Source organism: Chrysemys picta, chromosome 7 (genome assembly GCF_011386835.1).
Source record: "Chrysemys picta bellii isolate R12L10 chromosome 7, ASM1138683v2, whole genome shotgun sequence".
Taxonomy (NCBI): Eukaryota; Metazoa; Chordata; order Testudines; family Emydidae; genus Chrysemys; species Chrysemys picta.
In genome coordinates this window covers 18,391,005-18,414,419 of record NC_088797.1, presented here as the reverse complement: position 1 = coordinate 18,414,419, position 23,415 = coordinate 18,391,005, and the positions used below count along the sequence as shown (strand labels likewise).

Here is a 23,415-nt window from a genome sequence, read left to right as displayed (position 1 = left end):
AGGGAAGGAACTGCACTTTGCAATGGTGTGAAATTGCACTGGTACTGAATTAGCTTTCATTTTCCTACTGTAAGTCTTAAGGTCCTTATTTCATGCATAAGTGTAAAAAGCTTATTGAATTCAAAAGGAGGCCTCTAATGGGGCTACTACAGTGAATGCTGTTACACTTTGTCTAGAGCATTTCTAAGCTGCCTGTTCACTTCCTGTTGCAGTGTAGGGGAACTATATATAGCATGTTTGAATTTAAAGACTCACCATAGGAAGCTGAAAGGGGAATGGGAGTACAGCACCCCTTGAATTGCTCCACTGCTACTTCTGTTAAGGAACACTAATATTCCAGGAAGTATAGTAGTACACCATGCTGTATGGTTAAGACTAGTATAAATCTTCCTGATGGGGACATTTGCCCACTATTTTAGCAAGTTCTTGTAGATAAGCGTGGGGGGTGTGTGGGTTTTTTTTTTTTTTTTTTTTTAATTCAGTGGTGCTGCAACTCAATACTGTGTAGAGATGACTTGCATTAGTTAACGGGTACTATTCTCTGGTAGCAAGTAACCGAGGGGTAGCTGTGTTAGTCTGAATCTGTAAAAAGCAACAGAGGGTCCTGTGGCACCTTTAAGACTAACAGAAGTATTGGGAGCAAAGCTTATGCTCCCAATACTTATGTTAGTCTTAAAGGTGCCACAGGACCCTCTGTTGCTTATTCTCTGGTAGTAGTTAATACCTAATGCTTTAGAGAAAGGAAAGATTGTGTGCTATAACTGTGGAATTGGAAACCTGCACCTTGCAGTATTGGAGCATAGCATATGGAATGCAATGGTGGGAGAATTAATAGAAAAAGAATTTAAAAAAATTAATGGTCTTCTGAAACGTCACGAGTATATCTCCCTAAAGTAGTTTAAGGGACGGACTAGGAGCGGCATAGCTGAAATGCTGTGGTTAACCAAATGTGTTTTACTTCTATTAAATATTAGAGCAGATACAGCTTCAAAAATACATCTTTATTTTCCTAGGATGCCACTCACACCAAATGGAAAGGTCTCTCACTTTGCACTATAAATAGGACTGTTAAAATGTTTCACACTAACCACTCAGTCAAAAACAGGAAACAACCTGAAATGAAAGCTTGCAGACATGGATTTGTAATTGTTATGGCTTCATTCTCTGGTTTACCATTATTCCATCTGTCATTCTTGTTACAGAATTTTCCCTGTGGAGGGCAGGATTTGAGCAAGACAACTATTGACAAGTTCTTGCATGGTGTGCAAAAGAGCTAATTTACATTCATGCAACTTAGTAGTTGCCTTATACTATTTTACTAGATATTTGATACCAGAATACTGAAGGCAGGTCTCTTCTACAGCTGTATTTCTTTAGTTCTAATGACTACAGTTTAGAATACATCGATGCTTTGGTATCTGACAGTCACAACCAAGAGTCTATAGTTACCCAGTGGAACACTGCTGGCAACTTAATACAGGAAAAGACTGCTGCATATATAAAAAGATTAAAGAAATACTTTTTGGGAAAGATTAAAATCATAATTTAAAACATGCCATTCTATTTTGGAAGACACTTGATTTTTAGTTACTTTGTACGGTCAAACTTCTTGAGAATGAAAAATCAAGTGAGCTTTGCCTTTTGCTGTTATAAAAATTACTAGAATATCAATAAAATTGTGAATTTAGCTACACTGAAAACCAGTAGAGCTTGAAAGAAATTCTGCTCAAGTGCAGTTTATAGTAAACATTAGCTAATATCTTAGTGTGGGATGTCTTAATTTTGAAAACAGCTGGGGTACTGCCACTTAACTGGTTCTGAGTTTCAGGACATTTGCTCTTAATTTTAGTGTAGTCTAGTGAAAAGGATAGGCCTTCTGCAGACAAATTATTTTGGATAGAAATGCATGTATAATGGCAAAAATGAAAACTCAGTTGCCTTTAAACTACTGTCCTTATTCAAAATGGCAGTGCAAGAAATGCTACAAAGGTGGGAACTTCCAAGAGACAATTTCTATTTTTCAGTATTGAATTGTAAGAGTAAATTCAGATGGCCTCACTTAAGCCCTTTAATAACATGCTGAATAATTTAATATACTTGTTTTTCACTCCCTCTGCAGCACACAGCCCTTGTAACCTTAGTCTTATTGCCAACTTATTTAATCAGAAGTCTGACTCACATAGCTGAACTAGCGATCATTTTCTTAAACAGCATAAGCTTTTTTTTAAGCTGAGGCTAGCTTTGAGACCGTCTTCTACCTGCCTATGCAGCATCTATTTCACTTACGTGTTGTGGGGGGAGGAGGGTAATAGGGGAAGGATACAGAGGACTTTAATTCATGTCCATTGATTCTGTGGTAGGTAATGAAGCTGAATCCTTCTGAATGCTTTCATAGAGTGAAGCCATTTCAGGATTGGCTCTGATTTGAGAAGAAAATTCAGCCATCACTGGACTTTTCTCTACTTCAGGGATGGTTAGTAGAGCAGCTACCGCCCTCATTGCTGACCGTTTCAGTTCATCCTGCTTTTCAAATTCCTGTTTCACTGAACCAGCTTTTACCTAAAAAATGTAAAACACTGCCCTTAAAGGGGATCTGGAAAAGGATGAACATATGCACAGTCGAAGTGGGAGGGAGTCAGAGAGGTGGGATATTGTCTAACTGGAGAGGAATTTGGTGATTTTTTTTTTTTCCAAAAGCAATCCACATGGACTTAACTGATTCAGAGAGCAGAATTAAACAGACACTGAGCATTGTTGAAAATCCCACAGTAGTCGTACTTCATCATTAAGATGATTATGAACAAGCTAAATTATGTACATGTATTCACAAAAGGCTATTTCTGCCTTGATACCTACACACATCTCCATTAGCAAGTGCTACATCGATACATCAGTTTAAGTTACACATCTAAAATAATAAATTCTAGGTACAGTACAATACACCTGACCAAACTAATCAACAAAACTAAATTTCCTATTGACAGCCACGGTGACTAGGTATTCATGACCTCAATTATAATTGCTCCACCTATATGTGAAGTTAATACTATTACATGACATCTAGCAGCTGTGGTTACTTTTTCACTGCTTGGTTTTAATGTCTCTTCACCATAAAGTCTATAATTAGGTAAAAATGGCAACTAAACATTACCCTGCTATAAGCATGCTGAATACTTTCCTGAAAATAAATTTGCTTTGTATTAGTTTTTTTTACACCTGCAAAGTTAACACAGCTATGGGAGAGGGAGCTGGATTCTATTGTGGCTTGCACATCAACAGAGCTGTTTTAGTTCCTATTGTAGAATATCTGTCACTGGTTGGAACATGCACGCTGACTTTGCAGGGATGGCAGTTTGAAAACCCATCCTTTTATTTAGTAATTGAGCAAGTCTGATATAGAAATATTTCAAAGCCCATAAACATGGAACATCACAACATTATTTTTATAGTCATTTTTTCAGAGCAGAACCACAATTGAAGTCTCAAAACTCAAATGATCTTGAGTGCTATTTACTGCAAGTACGGAAATAAGCAAACTGATTTAAGTAGGTTGAGTTTAACCTCAAGACCACAGTACCATTTATTACTTTAAATATTTTCTGCAAAGGTCTAGTTTTTAAGAACTTGACAAAAATTCCATTCCATAACAAATATTTTAGATATTGTAGGCCCCAAATTGGCTCATTTTCAGCAAGTTCTGACAAATGGTCTAAGGCCCCATACCTTTCAGAAACATTTAATTTTTGTTTTATTACAAATGTGAAATTCTTGCTTTTACCAGGGATTAAGACGCAGACTGCAGTACCAAAGCAGTGGTGCTTGTAGACTTTCCGGATCTTGGAAAATCTCTATTGCACACAGAAGCATAGTACTGACTTTTTTTCCAAAATCGCAGACACTCAACTGAAGCTTTCATTTAATCTTACCTTAGTAGAGCAGGTTGCCCGCAGGGGTTCAATCAATCGCTCTAGCCTTTGTAGAACTGCATTAGGACACAGTGTGGAGAGTCGAGCCAGCATGATGAAAGTCAACATCTAGAGGATTTTTTAAAAAAGACTGATTTAAAATACTCTCAGATCCCCCTCGAACGCAGAACCCTTCTATCAAGTCCCCATACCCTCTATTGCAACAATTTCAGACAAATCACTGCATCACATTGCATTGTTCTCTGTCGGATGGTTTTCTTTGCACTCATAAAGGGTATGTCTTTTAGACAAAAGAAAGGTTTAGATTCTAGAAAATAAGCATGCATCAAATTCCAAAGCATTATAGAATACACAGGACCCTTCTGAGTATTTAAAAACAGAGGCCAAATCCTGCAGCCCTTAAGCCTTCTCTCATGCAAAATCTTTTGACGTCAGTGGGTGTTTTGCCCCACTGAGTACTACAGGATCTGGCCCTCAGCAGAAGTCAAATTTGAAGGGGGCCAGAGGGAAAAGATAGTACTCTTACAAGCTTTGCCTGTAAGAGATGCCAGTGACAGTAAATTGAGTGTGGACCAACCCTAAAAGAATAATAGAAGGATTGAAAACTGTTCAGAAGTTCATATAGTAAAACTAATGTGGACAGAGCTGAACCAATACACAAGTATTTACATAAGCATAGCTTATTTCTAATAAGCTGTACCAGTATGAACAATTTATTCTAGTGCAATTGCATCCACACAAAATTCATAGATTTCAAAGCCAGAAGGGACCACTGTGATCATCTACTCCGACCTCCTATATAGCCTAGGCCACGGAACTTCCCCAGAATAATTCCTAACATGTCTCTTTTAGACAAAAACATACAATTCTGATTTAAAATGGTCAGTGAGAGAATCCACCACAACCCTTGGTAAACTGTTCCAATAGTTACTCTCATTGTTAAAAATTTATGCCTTATTTCCAGTCTGAATTTGTCTAGCTTCAACTTTCAGCCACTGGATCTCATGATACCTTTCTCTTGTAGATCGAAGAGCCCATTATCAAATATTTGTTCCCCATGTAGGTACTTATAGACTGTAATCAAGTCACCCATTAACCCTCTCTTTGTTAAACTAAATAGATTGAACTCCTTGAGTCTGTATCACTATAGGCAGATTTTCTAATCTTTTAATCATTCTCATGGCTCTCTCTAAATAAAAATAAATAAATAACCCAGGGTTCTCTGAACCCTGTCCAATTTTTCAGCATCCTTCTTGAATCGTGGGCACCAAAACAGAACATGGTATTTCAGCAGCGGGTCACACCGGTGACAAATACAGAGATAAAACAACCTCTCTACTCCTACTCAAGATTCATGTTTATGTATCCAAGGGTCACATTAGCTCTTTTAGCAACAGCTTCACACTGGCAGCTCATGTTCAGCTGATTATCCACCATGACCTCCAAATCTTTTACAGAGTCACTGCTTCCCAGGATAGGGTCTCCCGCCCTATAAGTAAGGCCCATATTCTTTGTTCCTAGGTGTATACATTTACATGTAACTGTTTTAAAACACATGTTGTTTACTTGTGTCTAGTTTACCAAGCAACCAAGATCACTCTGAATCAGTGACCAATCCTCTTCATTATTTACTGCTCCCCCGAATGTCATCTGCAAACTTCATCAGTGATGATTTTATGCTTTCTCTCAGGTCACTGATAAAAGTGTTACACAGAGTAGGGCCAAGAACAGACCCCTCTGGAACCTCCTACTTGAAACACACTCACTCGCCGATTCCCTTTACAGTAATATTTTAGTCCATTTAACATGAGCCATTGTTAATTTTACATCGTTACAGTTTTTTAATCAAAATGTAATGCAGTACCAAGTCGAATGCCTTACAAATGCTAATTACCTTTATCAACTAAACTTGTAATCTCACTTAAAAAAAAAAGGTATCAAGTTAGTTTGACAAGTTCTATTTTCCAGTAATTCATGTTGATTGACATTAAATTTTATTACTTTCCTTTAATACTTTATTGAGTTCCATATCAGTTGCTCCATTATCTTGCCCAGGATCGATGTCCAAGGCTTATTGAAAATCAACATTACCATCCAGTGAGCTCCACAGCCAGCTCTTTAAAACTCTTGCATACAAGTTATCTGGGCCTGCAGATTTCAAAATGTCTGACTTAAGAAGCTGCTGTTTAACATCCCCCAGCGATACTAGACGAAGGGAAAGAGGGTCACCATCATCATATGATGAGGCAATCTGTTTTTTTCCTCAGATACAGAACAGAAATATTTAACACTTCTGCCTTTTCTGCATTATTATTGATAACTATCATTTCCATCTAGTAATGGACCAGTACTATTGTCAGAATTATTTTTGTTCCTCATATACTTAAAATACTCTCTCTTACTGTCCTTAACTCTGCTGGCAATAGATTTCTCCTGCCCCTTTGCTTCCCTTATACATTTTCTACAATTCCTAGCTTCTGATTTATATGCATTACTATCAAATTCCTTTTTCTTCCATTTGTTATATATATTATAATTCATAACTGCTTTCACTTCCCCTCTAAACCAGATCAGATTTTTAAACCAATATGGCCTTCTTCCTTGACTGTGGCATGTCACACTTTTCAGAGCCATTGTTTCAGGTTTTGCAAACTGATGCAGACATCAGTACATCAGTTGCACATGGGTTATGTTTTCAAGGCCAGCGCAACAACTGTAACAGCTAGTAACCTTTTTTTAAAATAAGAGGAAGCCTAAATACTAGAGAACAAGAAAGCAGCATGAAAAGGGTGCCAGGCACTGCACCATCACACATCGGCGCAATCTGAGCCCTGGCCTTCAGTGTAGTAAATAAGATCAAAACCAGTTACTTCCACTACTCTTGAACAGATAAGGAGAGGATGTTACCCTAATGTCATAATGATCCTTAAGTCCATCCTCCACGTGGTTCAAGTATTCATAGATGTCCAGTCGGTCAAGGCAGCTTTCCAACAGTGAGTACATGCACTCAAAGGCAGCTTTCCTCACATCAAGGCCATCATCCACTGTGTGCTTGAACGGTCCCATTTCTACCTTAAAAGGAAAGAATGATACACCTGATCACTATCAGTGAGGAAGGCTCCCTACTGCCACATCTGGGCTACCAACTTAATGCCTACTAGATCTTCTCCCACCCACCTGAGCCCCAAGGGTTCCACCCAACTATTTGCTCATGAGAGCATCATAGCATATTCCTGTCAATTCCATGTTGACCAAGACATTGACATACAGAACTCATGAAGCAGCAGCACTAGTTTACGTACCTCCCGTATCAATTCCCTTCTGATCTTAGTTTCATTGTATAAGTGGGGTAGGACAGTGTTTAGCATGTCTCGGATTAAAGAAGGCTTATTGTGAGCAGCAGAATTAAACATGGCTAAAGCAACACGTCGAACATTCAAGTCAGGATCCTGAAGAGTCTTTAAGAAGTCACCTGCAGGATAATAACATAACATTTGTTTGACAGCATTAAATGCAATGTTTTAGTATTTCTTCAAGATCTATCTACTGCTGATCCTCAGAGTAACATATGATATTTGAAGGAGCCAGGATATGAAGAAATCTTATACACAATTATTAAAAATAATTCTAGAAGCAAAGCTTATACATAGTGATGCATTTAGATCTATTTTCCCTTCCTTTTTCTGGGATAGGATTTAAACTATTTGAGGCAACAGGCTACATCAGGGGTATAGAAATACCAACATGATGCTAGCCACCAGTGACTTCATCTGAGAGTCCAAGTAGAAGCCTTAGTTTTTGTAGAGGAAGTTTCTTTTCGATGCTCAGCCTAGATGTCTCTCAAGCAGAGTTTTTGCAGTTTCTCTTTGATAGCTCTCAGATGCAGAGACATGGGTGTCCAACCTAAGAAATATTTTACAAGACACTTGTCTGTGAAGCCAGAATCACAGGGGTTTCATTCTCCACTAAATTCATAGTTTCCATTCATGAGTGACACACATACCTGAAGGAGGAAGACCAGAACATATACTAACACTCACTCTGCAACCGCAGCATGGGACTCTAGATCTTTTTCATCTACATTTCTCTGGGGTTAAATTAGTCTCAAATCAATTTGAAAAATATCTTACTTGCAATACAAATAGGGCAGTGGTAGGGCCATTGATAGTGTACCAGACCTCATGTGCAGAGCTCACAAGATTTCGATAGGAATTGAAACTCACCTATGCAACCTTTAAGAAGTAAGTCAATAGGCTGTGGCTGATCTGAAATTGTGAATTTGATTGCAGTTACTACAGTACTTCGTGCATGCGGGGAACCTGCAACAAAGAGGGAACATAGAAAAATGTGTGTACATTTACACAGTATGCTCTTTACTCAGGCTGTTGATTAATCGCAGTTAACTCAAGCAATTAACTCAAAATAATCACATTAAAAAATTAGTCATGATTAATCGTAGTTTTAATCACACTGTTAAACAATAGAATACCAATTGAAATTTATTAAATCTTTTTGGATGGTTTTCTACATTTTCAAATATATTGATTTCAATTACAATAGTACACAGAGTAGACAATGCTCACTTTATATTGTTATTTTTTATTACAAATATTTGCACTGTAAAAATGGCAAATAAATTGTATTTTTTCCATTCACCTCAAACAAGTACTGTAGTGCAATCTCTTTATTGTGAAAGTGAAATTTACAAGTGTAGATTTTTTTGTTACATAAATGCACTCAAAAACAAAACAATGTAAAGCTTTAGAGCCTACAAGTCCACTCAGTCCTACCTCTTGTTCAGCCAGTCGCTAAAACAAACAAGTTTGTTTACATTTGCGGGCAATAATGCTGCCTTCTTCTTATTTACAATGTCACCTGAAAGTGAGAGCAGGCGTTCGCATGACACTTTTATAACTGGCATGGCAAGGTATTTACATGCCAGATGTGCTAAACATTCATATGCCCCTTCATGCTTCGGCCACCATTTCAGAGGACATGCTTCCATGCTGATGATGCTCATTAAAAAAATAATTCATTAATTAAATTGTGACTGAACTCCTTGGGGAAGAATTGTATGTCTCCTGCTCTGTTTTACCCGCATTCTGCCATATATTTCATGTTATAGCAGTCTCGGTGATGACCCAGCATGTTGTTCGTTTTAAGAACACTTTCACTGTAGATTTGACAAAAACACAAAGAAGGTACCAATGTGAGATTTCTAAAGATAGCTACAGCACTCGACCCAAAGTTTAAGAATCTGAAGTGCCTTCCAAATTCTGAGAGGGATGAGGTGTGGAGCATGCTTTCAGAAGCCTTAAAAGAGCAACATTCCGATGCGGAAACTACAGAACCCGAACCACCAAAAAAGAAAATCAACCTTCTGCTGATGGCATCTGACTCAGATGATGAGAATGAACATGCGTCAGTCCGCACTGCTTTGGATGGTTATCTAGCAGAACCCATTATCAGCATGGAAGCATGTCCTCTGGAATGGTGATTGAAGCCTGAAGGGACATATGAATCTTTAGTGTGTCTGGCACATAAATATCTTGCAACGCCGGCCACAGCAGTGCCATGCGAATGCCTGTTCTCTCTTTCAGGTGATATTGTAAACAAGAAGCAGGCAGCATTATCTCCTGCAAATGTTAACAAACTTGTTTGGCTGAGCGATTGGCTGAACAAGAAGTAGGACTGAGTGGACTTGTTGGCTCTAAAGTTTTACATTTCATTCAAAAATAAAACAGGGTTTTTTTGTACATGATTCTACATTTGTAAGTTCAACTTTCATGATAAAAAGATTGCACTACAGTACTTGTATTAGGTGAACTGAAAAATATTACAGTACTTTTGTTTTTTTTACAATGCAAATATTTGAAATCAAAAATAAATATAAAGTGAGCATTGTACACTTTGTATTCTGGGTTGTAAGTGAAATCAATATATTTGAATATGTAGAAAATATCCAAAACTACTTAAATAAATTGTTCTCTATTATTGTTTAATTGCACGATTAATTTTGTTAATCGCTTGACAGCCCTACTCTTTACATTGTTTGGATTAGAAACATGCTGCTCAGGGGAAATGTAATAAAGGAATAGAGAATGCCATACTGGATCAGATCACATCACATGTCCAAATCTTGCCTCCAACGCAATCTCTTGTCACGCAGCCCCCTATTCTTGTAACATCCTTGTTAATACCATGCACCACACAACTCTGCACTCCTTCAAAGACACTTCTTTTGGTTAATCTTTCGCTGATCTTCTCTCCAGCCTGGCTTTGCTCCCTCCAACTACAGCTGTACTACATTAAGATATTAAAAGATAGGACTCTACAAGATGTTTACACAGCGAACAAAAACATTTCCCTAGGCCTTTTACCATTCTTATCCTCGTCCTTCCCATTACCTGATGACAGCTGCTTTTTCAGCCTGGGCAGCAGCTGGGATGGATTCACTAGGGCCAGTTTCCCCAAGCATTCGGCAACCACATTTCGTGTCCCCTCCTCTGTGCACTCGCAATGGTTGAAAAGCAGAGCCCAAATATCTTCCACATAAGGTTTGAGGCCATCTGCTGGGGAGCAGCTGATGACTTCTTTTAGAGAATGGAGTAGCAAGTATTGTCTCTTGGGCTGGCTTCCAATTTCCTTCAGCATAAAGGGAAGATATTCCTTAAGATTTCCAGCACTGATGTTCCCCAGAGCATAGGAAGCTGCTGATTTCACCTCTTCGCTGGGAGAAGCAAATGCTTCCAGTATTACTGTTTTGAGCTCCTTCTGAGCACTGAGGTTCATGGTGCGACCCATCTCTGCCAGCGAAAGGAAGGCTAGCATTTTAACAGCAGCACTGGACTTGGGGTTCTTCACATCTTGAATAAACTGGCTCGCGACCCTGGTGGCTTCTTTTGGACATGCTGATGAAAGGGCTGCCACACACTTTGCGACAGAATAATAGGCTTGTTTATGTAAAGTCACAGACGCCCCACCAGGACTTGCATATATGGGGCTTGTTAGCTGTTTCATCAGCTCTGCATAACCCATGTTGGCTGTCTTTGTTATAACCAAAGCTTGAAAGAAGTCTATGATGGCATTCAGTGCTCCTCCTTGTAGCAAAGGGGAGTGGACAAGCTGAAAGAGTTCAGAAAGAACTGAACCACTTATCTTGGATAAGGCAGATGGATAAACCTTAGCTAAGGTAGTAAGGAACACGATAGCCACCTGAGAAACATGCAAATCATTCTCACTAATTAAAGCAGGAAGCTCTGTCAGCACAGACTCAACCATGGCAGGCTTGAGGCTATCGCTGTAGTTCTTCATTAATATGTCCAGAGCTGTCAGAGTACTCAGTTTCAAGGCACGTTGATTCTTTCTCAAGAAGGAAGCTAGAATGGGGAATCCTTCCCCTAGTATAGGTCTTAAGTCTATCTTCAGTGGAGAACTAGCAATTAAGGTTAATGCTTTGACTGTTGTTAGTCTGGTTATTTCATTTTTGAGCCTTTCTAGAAAAATCTTCAAGGTTGGCGGGAGATCACCACTTAAATGGTCTCCAAGATTGCAGACGATCTGTCCCATGCAAGAGATAGCCCGTTCTTTCACCTCCTGATCAATATCAGCAGCTTTCAGTCTCTTTAGAGTACCAGAAAAAAGGTCTTTCACATAGGGCTTGGCATCAAATGCACAAGATTTGTCCAAGGGCCGAATAACTTTCACAAGCTGCTGAGTGACCAGCAAAGCTTCGGACGTGATCTTATAAAAGGGGTCTCCAATACAGGTCACAACTGGAGGTAGCAGTGCCTTAATATGGGGATGAAATACTTCTGGCTGGTGGTTGCAGAGAAGAACATGAAGGAAAGACAGTGTATCAATCCTCATGTTGGAGGAGCTGGATTTATCAGCCAAGGAGAAAATAATACCTGTTCAGGCGAGATATTAACATATATTATCTTATTTCTTCAAATGATTTCACAAAGACTAAAAAACAAATTCTAAAATAGTTGGATACAAATCCAAACATTTTCCTTTGCTCCACCCCATTGAAACCATATCTACACTAGGAGTGCTTCACCAATACAGGAATCCCAATATACTATATTGACAAAGCACTACTATTGTGGACACAGTTATACCTACAAAGCTTTGCTTTGTACCAGTATAGTAAAGCCACCCCCGACAAGAAAAACAATCTATACAGGTAAAAGCATAACTATGTCAGTAAGGGATTATACCTCATCACACCCCTGACCAACAGAGCTCTGCTGGCAAAAGCTCCTAGTGTAGACATAACTTGATACACATGCATTCTCTCAGTAGCTGTTTATGCTTTCAGCTAAGTGGCAAGTCAGAATATAGCCAGTCCACATGGCTGCACTGGAGAGCTACAAAAGTATTTTACAAGCACTTTAAATAATTCCTCCCCAGATCACCCTACAAATACTGACAGGTGGTTTTATAGCTATCCAGTTAGTGTGGTACACAGGGTTATAACTAGAAGTAATAAGATTAAATTAAGAAAAAGGAAAAGCTAGCTGAACACCAGGAACTTCTACCAGTGAGACATGTTGAGCTGTGGAAATCTCAAAGAAAGGAGTGGAAACTCAACTGCTTGGGCTTTGCAAAATTAGACTGGACAAAAATGTTAGACAAAATGTACTTTAGAGAATAATCCTGCATTGGCAGAGAGATAGACTGGATGCACTAATGGGTCTTTTCCATATCTAACTTCTATGATTTAGTCTGAAAATTGTTTTTCAGATGAGCCATCAGTAAAGTATTTCCAAGAGTCCCATTTACCACCCCCAACGCAATTTATTGTTCATATTTTCTGTTGTCTCGTGTAAACATACAGGAATTGAAGGTCATGGGATGATCAGGGCCAGGGGGTATTGAAAAGGCAGTTTCCCTAAACATTTACAGTAAGGACAAGCCCAAGGTCTTGGTAGGACCTCAATGTTAGGAGTATTTCAACATTCTTCGATGTGCACCCTTCACTGATTTACAAGGAGGGAAAGTTGGGTGAAAAAACTTGTGGGCCTGCAAATAAAACCCTCCCCCAATAAACATTTTTAAAATGTTCCATGAGATTAAAAGAGAAATAGAAAATGTCACTGCTATGGCCCCAATCCTGAGCTCAAAGTCAATTGACTTCAGTGGCAGCAGGAGCAGACCCTGTACCTTTTTAGTGTTTATAAACATCCAGACATTTTTTAAAAGGCAGGAAAGAGAAACACACGTAATTTAGAAACCTTATAGCACTGAGACAACCGCTCCCTACCATCTCCCAGCCAACAAACCAGTTTTACCAGGCATTAACGCAGAGATGTGATCTGCCAGGCAGCCAGGAAGAACATTGGCCAGTTCCGTAAGGAGACTGAAGCACCCTTGCCTCGATTTGATGCTTTTCTCTTTGAGCTGCTTGTGCAAGGCCTTGATTATGTTTGGAACCTGCAGTTTTAGAAAGCAAGACGAAAAGGAAAAAAAAAAAAAAAAAACCCTCATAGGTAACCAAGGCCTTTTCGATACAGAGCTATGCTAGCACAGCAGTTTACCCAGTTTAGCTACACACATTAATAATTCAGTGTGAGAAGAGAGAGCGATCAAAAATGAATACGTTCAATGGTTTATTAAAGGGATACTCTGGACAGTAAATTAGGGACTGAGTGAGAGAGAGAGAGAGAGGGAGTGTGGAATGAAGGGATGGCAATTTAAACTCTTCTATTCATATATTTTAATTTTTTTCTTTTGAATTCTATGAAAATATTTTAAGGCAAAGCTTCTCCTCTAGTTGCCACAACCTCAAAACACAGCAGCATTGCTTAGATGCTTGGATGCGTCTAACGAGGAGACGGAAGTGAAACTGACTAGTCAAGTTTCAACTATCTGAGTTGAACAAAGGTGAAGAGTAGGCTAGAAGTTAAATATTAATCCTGAAAGAAATTTAAGGACCTGATCCTGCAATTAGATCTGAACAAGTGGACCTCTGCAGAGCTCCAGCAAAGCCCATCCACACAGAACCAATTACAGGACGAGGTATAAGTTATTAGCGACACGGATATTTTCTTTTTTAAATATTGAATTTATTTACATCAGTTACTTTAAATGGGCAGAAAACTACATTTTGGAAAGGATATAAATCCTTCTGCTTCAGGGTAAAAGACAATGGCTAACTGATGTGGGCTAGCAAGATGTTTTCTCATGAGCACCTTATTCCATAATAACTGACTACAGTATTTCTTTCATCTTCCTCTGAAGCACCTGGGACTGGCCACTATCGGAGACAGGATACTGGCTAGATGGAGCCCAGGTCTGGTCTGGTCATTCCTACATTGCTAAAGTATGTTGACAGTACCCCGTTAGCATATTTCAGAATTTACAAAATTGGTAAAAAAAAAGCCATGGCTTCTAACGTTTATTTAGTTCAATTAACTGTGAAGTGTGTACCCTGCAGAGTTACAAGAACACAAGCATACAAAGATATTATGAAACACTAGTTAATGGCTCCTGTAATGATCAGAGCCTGATACAGTATTAATGCTCTGCCACACCTATACATTGCATCCGAAATTTATCTGACTTCTGATGGCCTAAATCTGATATGTTTGTGCAGTAATTTATTCAATGGGTTCCTGAACATTGACACGTCTGCTTAACTGGAGCAATTGCCACAACAGCCGATGGATTTTACACAATGACCGAGGTGGTACCCTAGTGTCTGCAAACCCCTTCGCAGCCATTTGCAGGTATGCCTGGCACAGATTATCCCACTCAGTGGCTCTGGGTTCACTTCAGAACACTCTTTTGGTTTATTGTTGCTGCTACAGGAGTCAAAACAATTATAAACATGCCGCCATGCTACAGCTCTGGCTAATTTTAAAAGTACACATTTCAAGAGTTAACAACATTCTTCCAGCACATTTTCCTCCTGTAAGCTACCAACAGTCATGGTGATCACTAAGGGAGGGCCACACTATGATTAGCTTAGTGTTAACCATCCTGCTGAAACACAGTTGAAATGGCTGTTGGTACAATAGTTCTTAGCATGGCTTCCCTGTCCGGCATGGATTGATATTTTTCTGAGAATCATAGGGTGGGAGTGGGGAAGGTAGGTCAATTAGATAGCTTTCCTAGCACGGATCACATGAGGGAAAGGTCCCTGTCTACAATGGTCAAGGAAACGGTCGCTGAGCATGCTAGCATCAGCCATTTAAACATTGTGGTCCTATCTACGCTATGAAATTAACCAGGTTTAACAACTGTTAAGAAGCTGACATCATGGGGTTCAAAGGTGCTATCATTCTGGGTTGGGTGGCCAGAGCCAAACTGTAGAACCATGCAGACAGTTAAAAATGGTTTCAGCACATTGAGTTTTTTGTTTGGTCTAAAAATCTGGTTACACCGGGATTTACCCCTTCCTCCAAGACCTCATCTACTCCAGTTTTTTTTAACTGGGAAACTACTCTTGATGAGGCTTTGGCATTTTGATCACAATGTTTTCTAGACCTGCTCTGAATCATTGCACCAACTCCACTTGCACTCCCATTCTTACTGTCACCTGGGGAGCTGCACTAGAGGGAGAAATGTAGACACAGCCCTCTTGTAAAATGGATCTTTCATCCAGGCTTAAGTACAATTCCAGATAACTCAATTGTTTTAAAAAGTCTCACCCTGTTGGCACTGGCCAGACAGTGTCTTAAACTAGTTTAGCTGGAACGGTGCTTGAACCGAATTCAACACCCAGTGTAGCCCAGCTACTAGCATGATTTCAACTGTATCCTACAGTAGATGCTACAGACAGAACTGGGATACATTAGGTATAACCAGGATGTGTCATGTACATGGTTACAGCTTGTGTGCGTGATTTGACACATTAAACACAGATGTATTTTTCCTGGCGCAACCCGATGAGCCTGTCCCCTTCTACCATCCTGCACAATATGAGCCCATTCTGGGTAAACCTGGGCAGATATCCCATTCTGCCTCTGTTTTTGGCACGAACAGAGGATTGTCAATATTTTCACATGGCATAATGCACTTTGGGATGTTCTCCCACACAGTGACCTGAGAGATAAGAGGACTGGCTAACCCTGTTATGCAGACACACAGTTAGGCCATCCCATCTACACAACAAGACCACCATACCAGAACTCAGTTACAGCTTGAAAATTGTGTTACAGTTCTGCCTGTGGTAGAGTACCTCCACGTGGCTGGAAAACACATTAACCGTTCCATGTGTAGACACAGACTATGTGACGTCAACAATTTTACAACCTTACTGAAAATCTGGAGTGGACACAGGACCTGAAAACAACAGATCTTCTGAAATGTGGCTATAAATCCAAGAATCAAACAAGCAGGGGCGGAAAAGCTTTCCATCTTCTTTATACTACTCTTACTAAGAGACAAGATCCTTCTGATAGCAGGGCCGCCCAGAGGATTCAGGGGGCCTAAGGTCTTCGGCGGCGGGGGGCCCCTGCCGCCGAAGACCCGGTGCTTCGGCGGTGGGTCCCGGGGCGGAAGGACCCTCCGCCGCCGAATTGCCGCCCAAGACCCAGAGCGGAAGAAGCTCCGGGGGCCTGGGCCCCACGAGAGTTTTCCGGGGGCCCCGGAGTGAGTGAAGGACCCTGCTCCAGGGGCCCTGAATAACTCTCGTGGGGGCCCCTGCGGGGCCCGGGGCAAATTGCCCCACTTGCCCCCCTCTCTGGGCGGCCCTGTCTGATAGCCATGTTCCCTGGCTGAGCTATTGCACACATTTGTTGAGGACACATCTTCCAGTTCTTTTCACTCCTATTCAACTTAATCTGGCCTACCACTTTCTCACTCACCTGGTTCTGAAGCATGGTGAGGGGTATCTCTTCCTTGCCTCCTGCATCTGAAGCATGTAGCCAGCTCTGTATAGGCTGCGTTTGCTTCAGCAAAGAGATATAAGCACAGAAGATGTCGGCTTTGACATTCTCCTCTCTTTCCTTGAATCTGCCAATCAAAATCGGGGATAGAGTCTTGTAGAAATCCTGAAGGAGGTCATGGCGGGTACCGACAATGGCTTCCAGGCACTTAGCCGCAGACCTGCGAACTTTCCAGCTAATGTCATCATCATCGCTGTACTCATCGTCACTCTCTGGAAATAGTGAGTGGGGAAAAAACACACCACGTTACAAGAGAAACACAAGTAGAGAATCACCACATGCCCCCGGCTTTCCCTCTCGCATGTCATTTCTCCTCCTATTGAATTCAAAAGTGAACACGAGATAAACAGATGCCAATAATTAACATGTTTCTGGGAAAAATCAGATTTGGGTTATTCTGGAAAATTTCCACAGTCAGTCATCAGAACCCAGTGCATTATAGTGGCTTGTATGTGTCACCGCTGCCCTGTGGTGGATAAAATGTCTGACTGATTCACTATGTATTGGATACCATGGACCTCTAGTGCCTGAAGGTCTCACTAATGTTAACTACAGCTACTGGAGAGTCCACTTTAGCTCATGTTGTAAGGGCTTGTGTTTTGAAGGGGGGATAAGGTCCCGAGTTCCATTTATTTTAAGGCCAGAAGTGACCATTAGGGCAATCCATTATGATGCATAATACAGGTCACAGAACTTCACAATTTCTGCATTTTACCCCATGACTTGTGGCTGAGCAGGAGAATCTCTTTTAGAAAGGCATCCGAACTTGAAAAGGTATCACATCCCTTCGGATGCTGTACCAATGGTTAACTCCCCTCACCGTTAAACATTTGTGCCTTACTTTCCATTTGAATTATTCTAGCTTCTACTCTGAGTCATGACACCCTGTGCAGCGACAGAACTGGCACATTGTCAAACTCATTCAATACCTGAAATGTATTACGTGCACAACTGATGCGACCTGGGCCTAGAGCGTGAAACTTGTTCTCTCCACACGCCCACCTCAATCTATCCCTCACCCCACTCCTTTAAAAAGAAGCTACTGAAAAAGACCTGGATCAGAGGTGGTGTCAGTTGTAACTAAGGTCAGCCCGAAGGTAGCAAGACCTTTTTCATTTTTTGGATTATATTTAGTTTCACTATTTTACACTGCTCTGTTTGGGTCTGAGTTTGGTATGCAGTGCCTCAGCAGGATGCATTCAAAATCTGTATATTGGCTACTAGGAGTTCCCCTCTTCATACATGACAGAGCTGCTAGCACTAAACAATCCCTGCAGGCAGGAATACAGACACGCAGCTGCATTAAAGTCACCAGTTCCACCAGATATATAAAAAACCATCAGGGGAGGGTCCAAAAGCCCCAGGAAATGTCTACAAAGCAACTGGGAGGATGCTTCCCGGCTCAGGTAGACAGATGTGCACTATTCTGCTTGAGTTAGCACCGAAAAATTGCAGTGTGGCTGCGGCAATGTAAGTGGTGGCTGAGGCTGGCCACCCGAATACAATCCCACCTGACCTCCTGGGCATGTACTCAGGCGGCCAGCCTGAGCTGCTGCCTATGCCACCACTGTCACACTGCTATTTGCAGCACACAAGCAGAGGTAGCACTGTCTGTCGATCCACGCTGGGAAGTACCCTCCCAGCTGCTGTGTTATAGACATAGAGTTGATGCCTGCTGCTTGTAGTATGCCTATAAAATAGCCTCACTCAAATGCAGGAAACGGAAGTCTGAACATCATGTAGCAGACTGCAACCAGCACCGGCATTTTGGGGGGATTGTTTTGAATTTGGGCAATCACAGCGGCAGAGCAGCAGCTAATCGAGATACACCAGTGCTAGGGCTGGTGAACTGTGGGCATGCTGTGCCAGGAACCTGCATTCACTGACAACAGCAGAGGCAGCATCTCGTCAGTCTTGCTCTCTGCCAGGCTACTTTATGGTGTCAGTTCTAGCAAATGCCATCCTTCCATGAAAAGAGATGCTTGTGACACGTGGATCAGGAAAGACACAACAGTAAAGTCCCAGGTTTGGAAATCGTTATAATTACAGCACTGACAGAACTAAGCAGCTGTGCACTAGTTTGGGTCAATGCAGACATCGTGAGGAAGAAGTAATGCCATATAATGTGAGTGGGGAGGGGAGAACTGGACCCCTTGGATACTATGTCAACAGTTCTGCTAAGCATAGTCATCCTCACAAGCAGGCACCTTGCTCTTCATCCTCCCCATTTTCAGTTTCCATCATTTCCTCTTCTTCCTCCTCATTGTCATAGTTGTAATTTGGGTCATAAGTTATGTACTTCAGGCACAATCCCATCACACTAGGGATGTGAGGGCCAATTTCCTTTGGACACCTAGCAAGAAAAAACAAAGCCTAAGATTGATATAAACATTACTTATTTCCAGTTAATCAGCATAATTCATCCCACAAGATCCCAAAGTGTTTCACACAACTATACACACATATTACTGAAATGCATTCAACGGTAAAATTTCCCTTTCACCATAGTGCATGAAGCAGGGTCATGTACCCGTGTGAGACTCCAAGAAGTGAGCTTCAGACTCTCACTCTCCACTATCTGAGATTCTCCCTTTAAAACAAAAAAACATATGCCCCCCACAAGTTCAGTTCCCCCTCCCCCTCTTAAGCAGCTCTCTAACACTTCTCCTCAAGGCCAACCATCTCATCAGAATTAGTGTATGAAGACTGCTTCACAGCAGTCCCTTCTCAAGAGCACCATTCCCATCTCCCACCCCTTCTACAGACATCAGAAGTCTGAGCCAACTCCTTCCGTCACCTGAAGGACTCAAATGTCCTCCAAGAACCTGCAGTAAGTGAAGTTCAATCAGAGTGGGTATTAAACAGCCACTTACGATACCCATATCATTTACAAATATCATTTGTCAAGAACCTATTCTCTCACATATTTGGTAAAATACCTCGTACATTCAAGGTGCTAGATGAATAGCCCAACTTTGTAGGGATGGATTTTGTTCCTGGACTGATATTGTATCTTTCTCTCCCACAATAATGCATTTAGGAAAATATTCCACTCAGCTTAGTTTTTCCTCAGACCACTTTCCACATGCACTTCCCAGAGAAGGGCAATGAAACAGAAATAAAGCACAGATTACTCTTGAGGGCACACACCTTCTCACAAAAGACTCGAAGGCCTGAAAGCAATATTCCCTCAGCTCATCATCCTCCACGTTACAGTACCGAACAACTAATGGGATGATCTTCTCCAGATATTCTCCTGAAAGAGACAAAGTAAACAGCAAGGAAAATTGCTCCCCCCTTGAGCTGACTGATAAAGTGAGAGCCTAGTTACCAGCCAGTCAGTTCCAGTGCCTGGCAGAGCATTCTGTACCTGGATCTCACTGGTTATGCATCGTGAACAGCCTGCCAAACAATTTCAACAGAAGAACCACCCTGTTTTCATACAAAGGTGTTATGGAGAGACAGAGATGATCTAATGGTCTGAGGAACTCCGGGGGTGTAATCCCAGATCAGATAGTGTCTCTGGCAAGTCACTCGAATACTCTGTGCCTCCATTTCGTCATGTGTAAAATGAGGTTAATAATGCTGAGCTTCCAAAAAGGGGCGCTGTGAGGATTAATTAATTAGTGTTTTGGAAATACTGCAAGACCTTGAAATGAAAGACCCTATAGAAGCACAGCCAAGCACTGAGATCCAGTGTGCCTTCCCCTTAGGTCTGGGTGGAGATCTGAGAACCAGAAGCAGGAACCCTGCAAAGAATTGCAGAGTGCTAACTACTAGCACACCAGAGGGTGGGGGAAGGGATAGCTCAGTGGTTTGAGCATTGGCCTGCTAAACCCAGGGTTGTGAGATCAGTCTTTGAGGGGGCCACTTAGGGATCTGGGGCAAAATCAGTACTTGGTCCTGCTAGTGAAGGCAGGGGGCTGGACTCAATGATCCTTTGGGATCCCTTCCAGTTCTAGGAGATAGGATATCTCCATATATTATTATTATTATTAAAACCAAATAAGTATCTTTCTTTTTATTACTAAAAAGGAGCAGCTTTAAAACATGTGTGCGTATGTCTTTGTAGATATCATTCCAAGCTACTGGGCCTACCTGTGCGGTGCCCAGCCTGCCTGCTGATACCCGCAATACATTGAATGTACGTTCTTGTGGTAGAAGTAGACTCATTCCTCTTCAGTTCAGCTAGCAGGTGCTCCATGAGTTCTGAGAAGATATTCCCATTGCAAGTCAAAACCAGATAGCCTAGAGCAATGATGGCTCTCTTACGCACAGCCAATCTGGGGCTTGTGAGCTGAGGAAGGAGGCAGTTCAGGATAGAGGAATGAAAAGTGTAAAGCATCCCCCCTAACCTGCAATGACAGAGGCAACACACAAAAGGAATTAGATCTTCAGCATGAAGGCTCTCTTAGCTGGTATAACTGAAATGTAAAAAAAGAAAGCTACATAAATGAGGACAAGCACATTTCTAGCAAAAACAGTGTGTTCTAGATTAAATCTAAAGTTGCTCTGGCTAAGACAGGGAGTGACCATTTTCCCCCTGTCCCTGAAACAAGAGTTTGATTTTGACAACATACCTTTGCATGGCCCTGTTATTTTGGTGATAAAATTCTGACTGCAGCTGACAAGTTTATCCACTGTGCTGTCATTCTGAGTTATGTTTGCGTTATGTAATAAAAGAAACTGCTAGCCAAAAAAAGCGTATGAGACCAGGCCATACGTGCCAAAATATATTTTTCCTTCTTTCTGCCCTTCCCTTCCTACCTCCCCAGAAGTTCCTTATGATCCTGCAATGCTACCAGTATCCTTCCAAGTGTAGAAAGATACATACATACATTCTCTTAGCTCAGCTAGGTAATCAGACCTGCCCAGACATTTCCCAACTGGCACCAATCCCAATCCTTTAATGTTTTAGTCCTCAAAGTAGCACAAAAATCACAAACAAACACACTGTGCAGCCCCCGCCATACACAGCTGCTTGGAGGAAATCCTTTCATACCTGCTCAACATATCTGACAGGATGTCAAGAGCCTCTAACTGCACAGATACATCCTCTTGTTTCCCAATGGCTCCAGTTAGCTGGGCCGTGATTTTTTTGCACACATTGGCTGTCATGGTGGAACCTAAGAACAGAGATGACCTTTGGTCAACTTTTTGTTTTCAAAACCACTTTTTCCTCTCTGATATTCAGAGGTTATAATGCACAGCAGCATACATGTGGACTCGTCCACAGCAGGTGGCTAAGTTACTATGGGCCATAATGGTCTCTCCCAGTCAAAAATCACCAAAGGAAAGCAAAGGGAGGGGAATTGTCAACTAATGCTACCCTTGTGGGAAAGGGAGGAAAGAGACTGGGATGTTGGAGAAGGCTGCTTCTCCCTGGTGATGCCTGGGCTCCTCCATTTCCTAGTAACATGGCTGCCTGAAAAGCAATGTTCCCATTGGTTCCTCTGCCCAGGCAATACCATGACCTCCCTGAGGTGGGTGCAGGCCCAGAACAGAAGTAAATGCTGCTAGGAACATCATTAACTTCTGCATCGAGAGGAACGTGCTGCAGGCAGACCTGGTCCACTTTTTCCAACCCCAATCACCTCCCCACCCCGATCCAACACCCGAGCACCAATGTCCACATAGAGTGGGGTCAGAAGTGAAAGAAGCAAGCAATGAAGTCTCCCCTCCTCCCTCTTCTGTCCCCACATATGGAGTACTAGGCCCAACCCTTGGGAAGAAGGCTCAGGTGATCTATTCCCAGTTACTACAATAGGACTATTTCAGTTCATGTGACATACATCAATGAAAGGTCTCTAAAACGATGGCTCTCAAGCATTTAAAATTTAGTAGAGTTTGTAAACAGAGCTTGAAAGCTATCTGCATGAAAAATAATTCCATCGAGTACAACTGCCAGCTCCAAGTCAAAGATAGTAATGCTACCTTGGCTCCTGCTATGCGGGGGGTGGGGATGGGGAGAGGGGAGTTGTCAGATGCATGAGAAATGGCATCAAAGCACAGAAACTGCTGAAGAGACAGCACAAATCTCCGTGCACTTAAGAGATATATTATTGAAGAAGTACTATTGTGTTTACTGGAAACCCAGCTCAATATGTTGTTTTGTCTCATGGCTGTAGAAACTGGGCAAAAGAGGCAGCCTGGAGAGGCTGTCAATAGTAAAAAGACACAGGCAGTGAAACAGACTATACATGGAGGCAGTGAATGTATCAGTCCTGCTAAGATCCAGAAGACATTAGATTCACCATTTGTGGGAACCAGACAGTGAGCAGCCCTGCTAGACTTTAGTATAGTCTCTCTCAGTGATGGCCCCAAGCAACAACATTTGAATCCAGGGTTTATGATTTCGGACTATTATGCAGATAGGGGTCATTTGCAAACGTTAGAAGATGAAGGTTCAGATTTCAAGCACCCCCATTTTGTGGGTGATAAGATCTAGGGTTTTGTTTCAAGTCCTATCTTTAATCATCAATTTTATTACCATCTTCAACTCTTTATTCATTACATTGTAATTCCGTAGCCGTGGGCCCACCATTACTAACAGCACTGGGCAGGGGGAGAGGGAATCCCATAAAACTCCAGGT

At 41.5% G+C, this 23,415-nt stretch overlaps 1 protein-coding gene across 5 annotated transcripts in view; it reads right to left on the bottom strand.

Annotated features, from left to right (window-relative positions):
- Positions 1–982: 982 nt before the first annotated feature.
- The window catches only part of LOC101933945 (cullin-associated NEDD8-dissociated protein 1-like), a 35,033-nt gene continuing 12,600 nt past the window's right edge, over positions 983–23,415 (bottom strand). The window contains exons 4-16 of one of the 5 annotated variants that reach the window (XM_042849873.2): positions 21,825–21,948; positions 20,921–21,177; positions 19,973–20,078; positions 19,030–19,175; positions 16,742–17,034; positions 13,223–13,364; positions 10,334–11,836; positions 8,150–8,245; positions 7,229–7,398; positions 6,834–6,998; positions 3,927–4,034; positions 2,324–2,559; positions 983–1,490 (exon numbers count right to left, since the gene is read on the bottom strand). In XM_042849873.2, the coding sequence (XP_042705807.2) occupies positions 2,332–2,559; positions 3,927–4,034; positions 6,834–6,998; positions 7,229–7,398; positions 8,150–8,245; positions 10,334–11,836; positions 13,223–13,364; positions 16,742–17,034; positions 19,030–19,175; positions 19,973–20,078; positions 20,921–21,177; positions 21,825–21,948 (3,338 nt within the window). In that variant the 3' untranslated portion in view covers positions 983–1,490; positions 2,324–2,331. Of the gene's footprint in view, positions 2,560–3,926; positions 4,035–6,833; positions 6,999–7,228; positions 7,399–8,149; positions 8,246–10,333; positions 11,837–13,222; positions 13,365–16,741; positions 17,035–19,029; positions 19,176–19,972; positions 20,079–20,920; positions 21,178–21,824; positions 21,949–23,415 lie in introns of all 5 variants that reach the window. The other 4 variants (XR_006174330.2, XM_042849875.2, XM_065550861.1 and 1 more) reach the window with 4 other exon arrangements.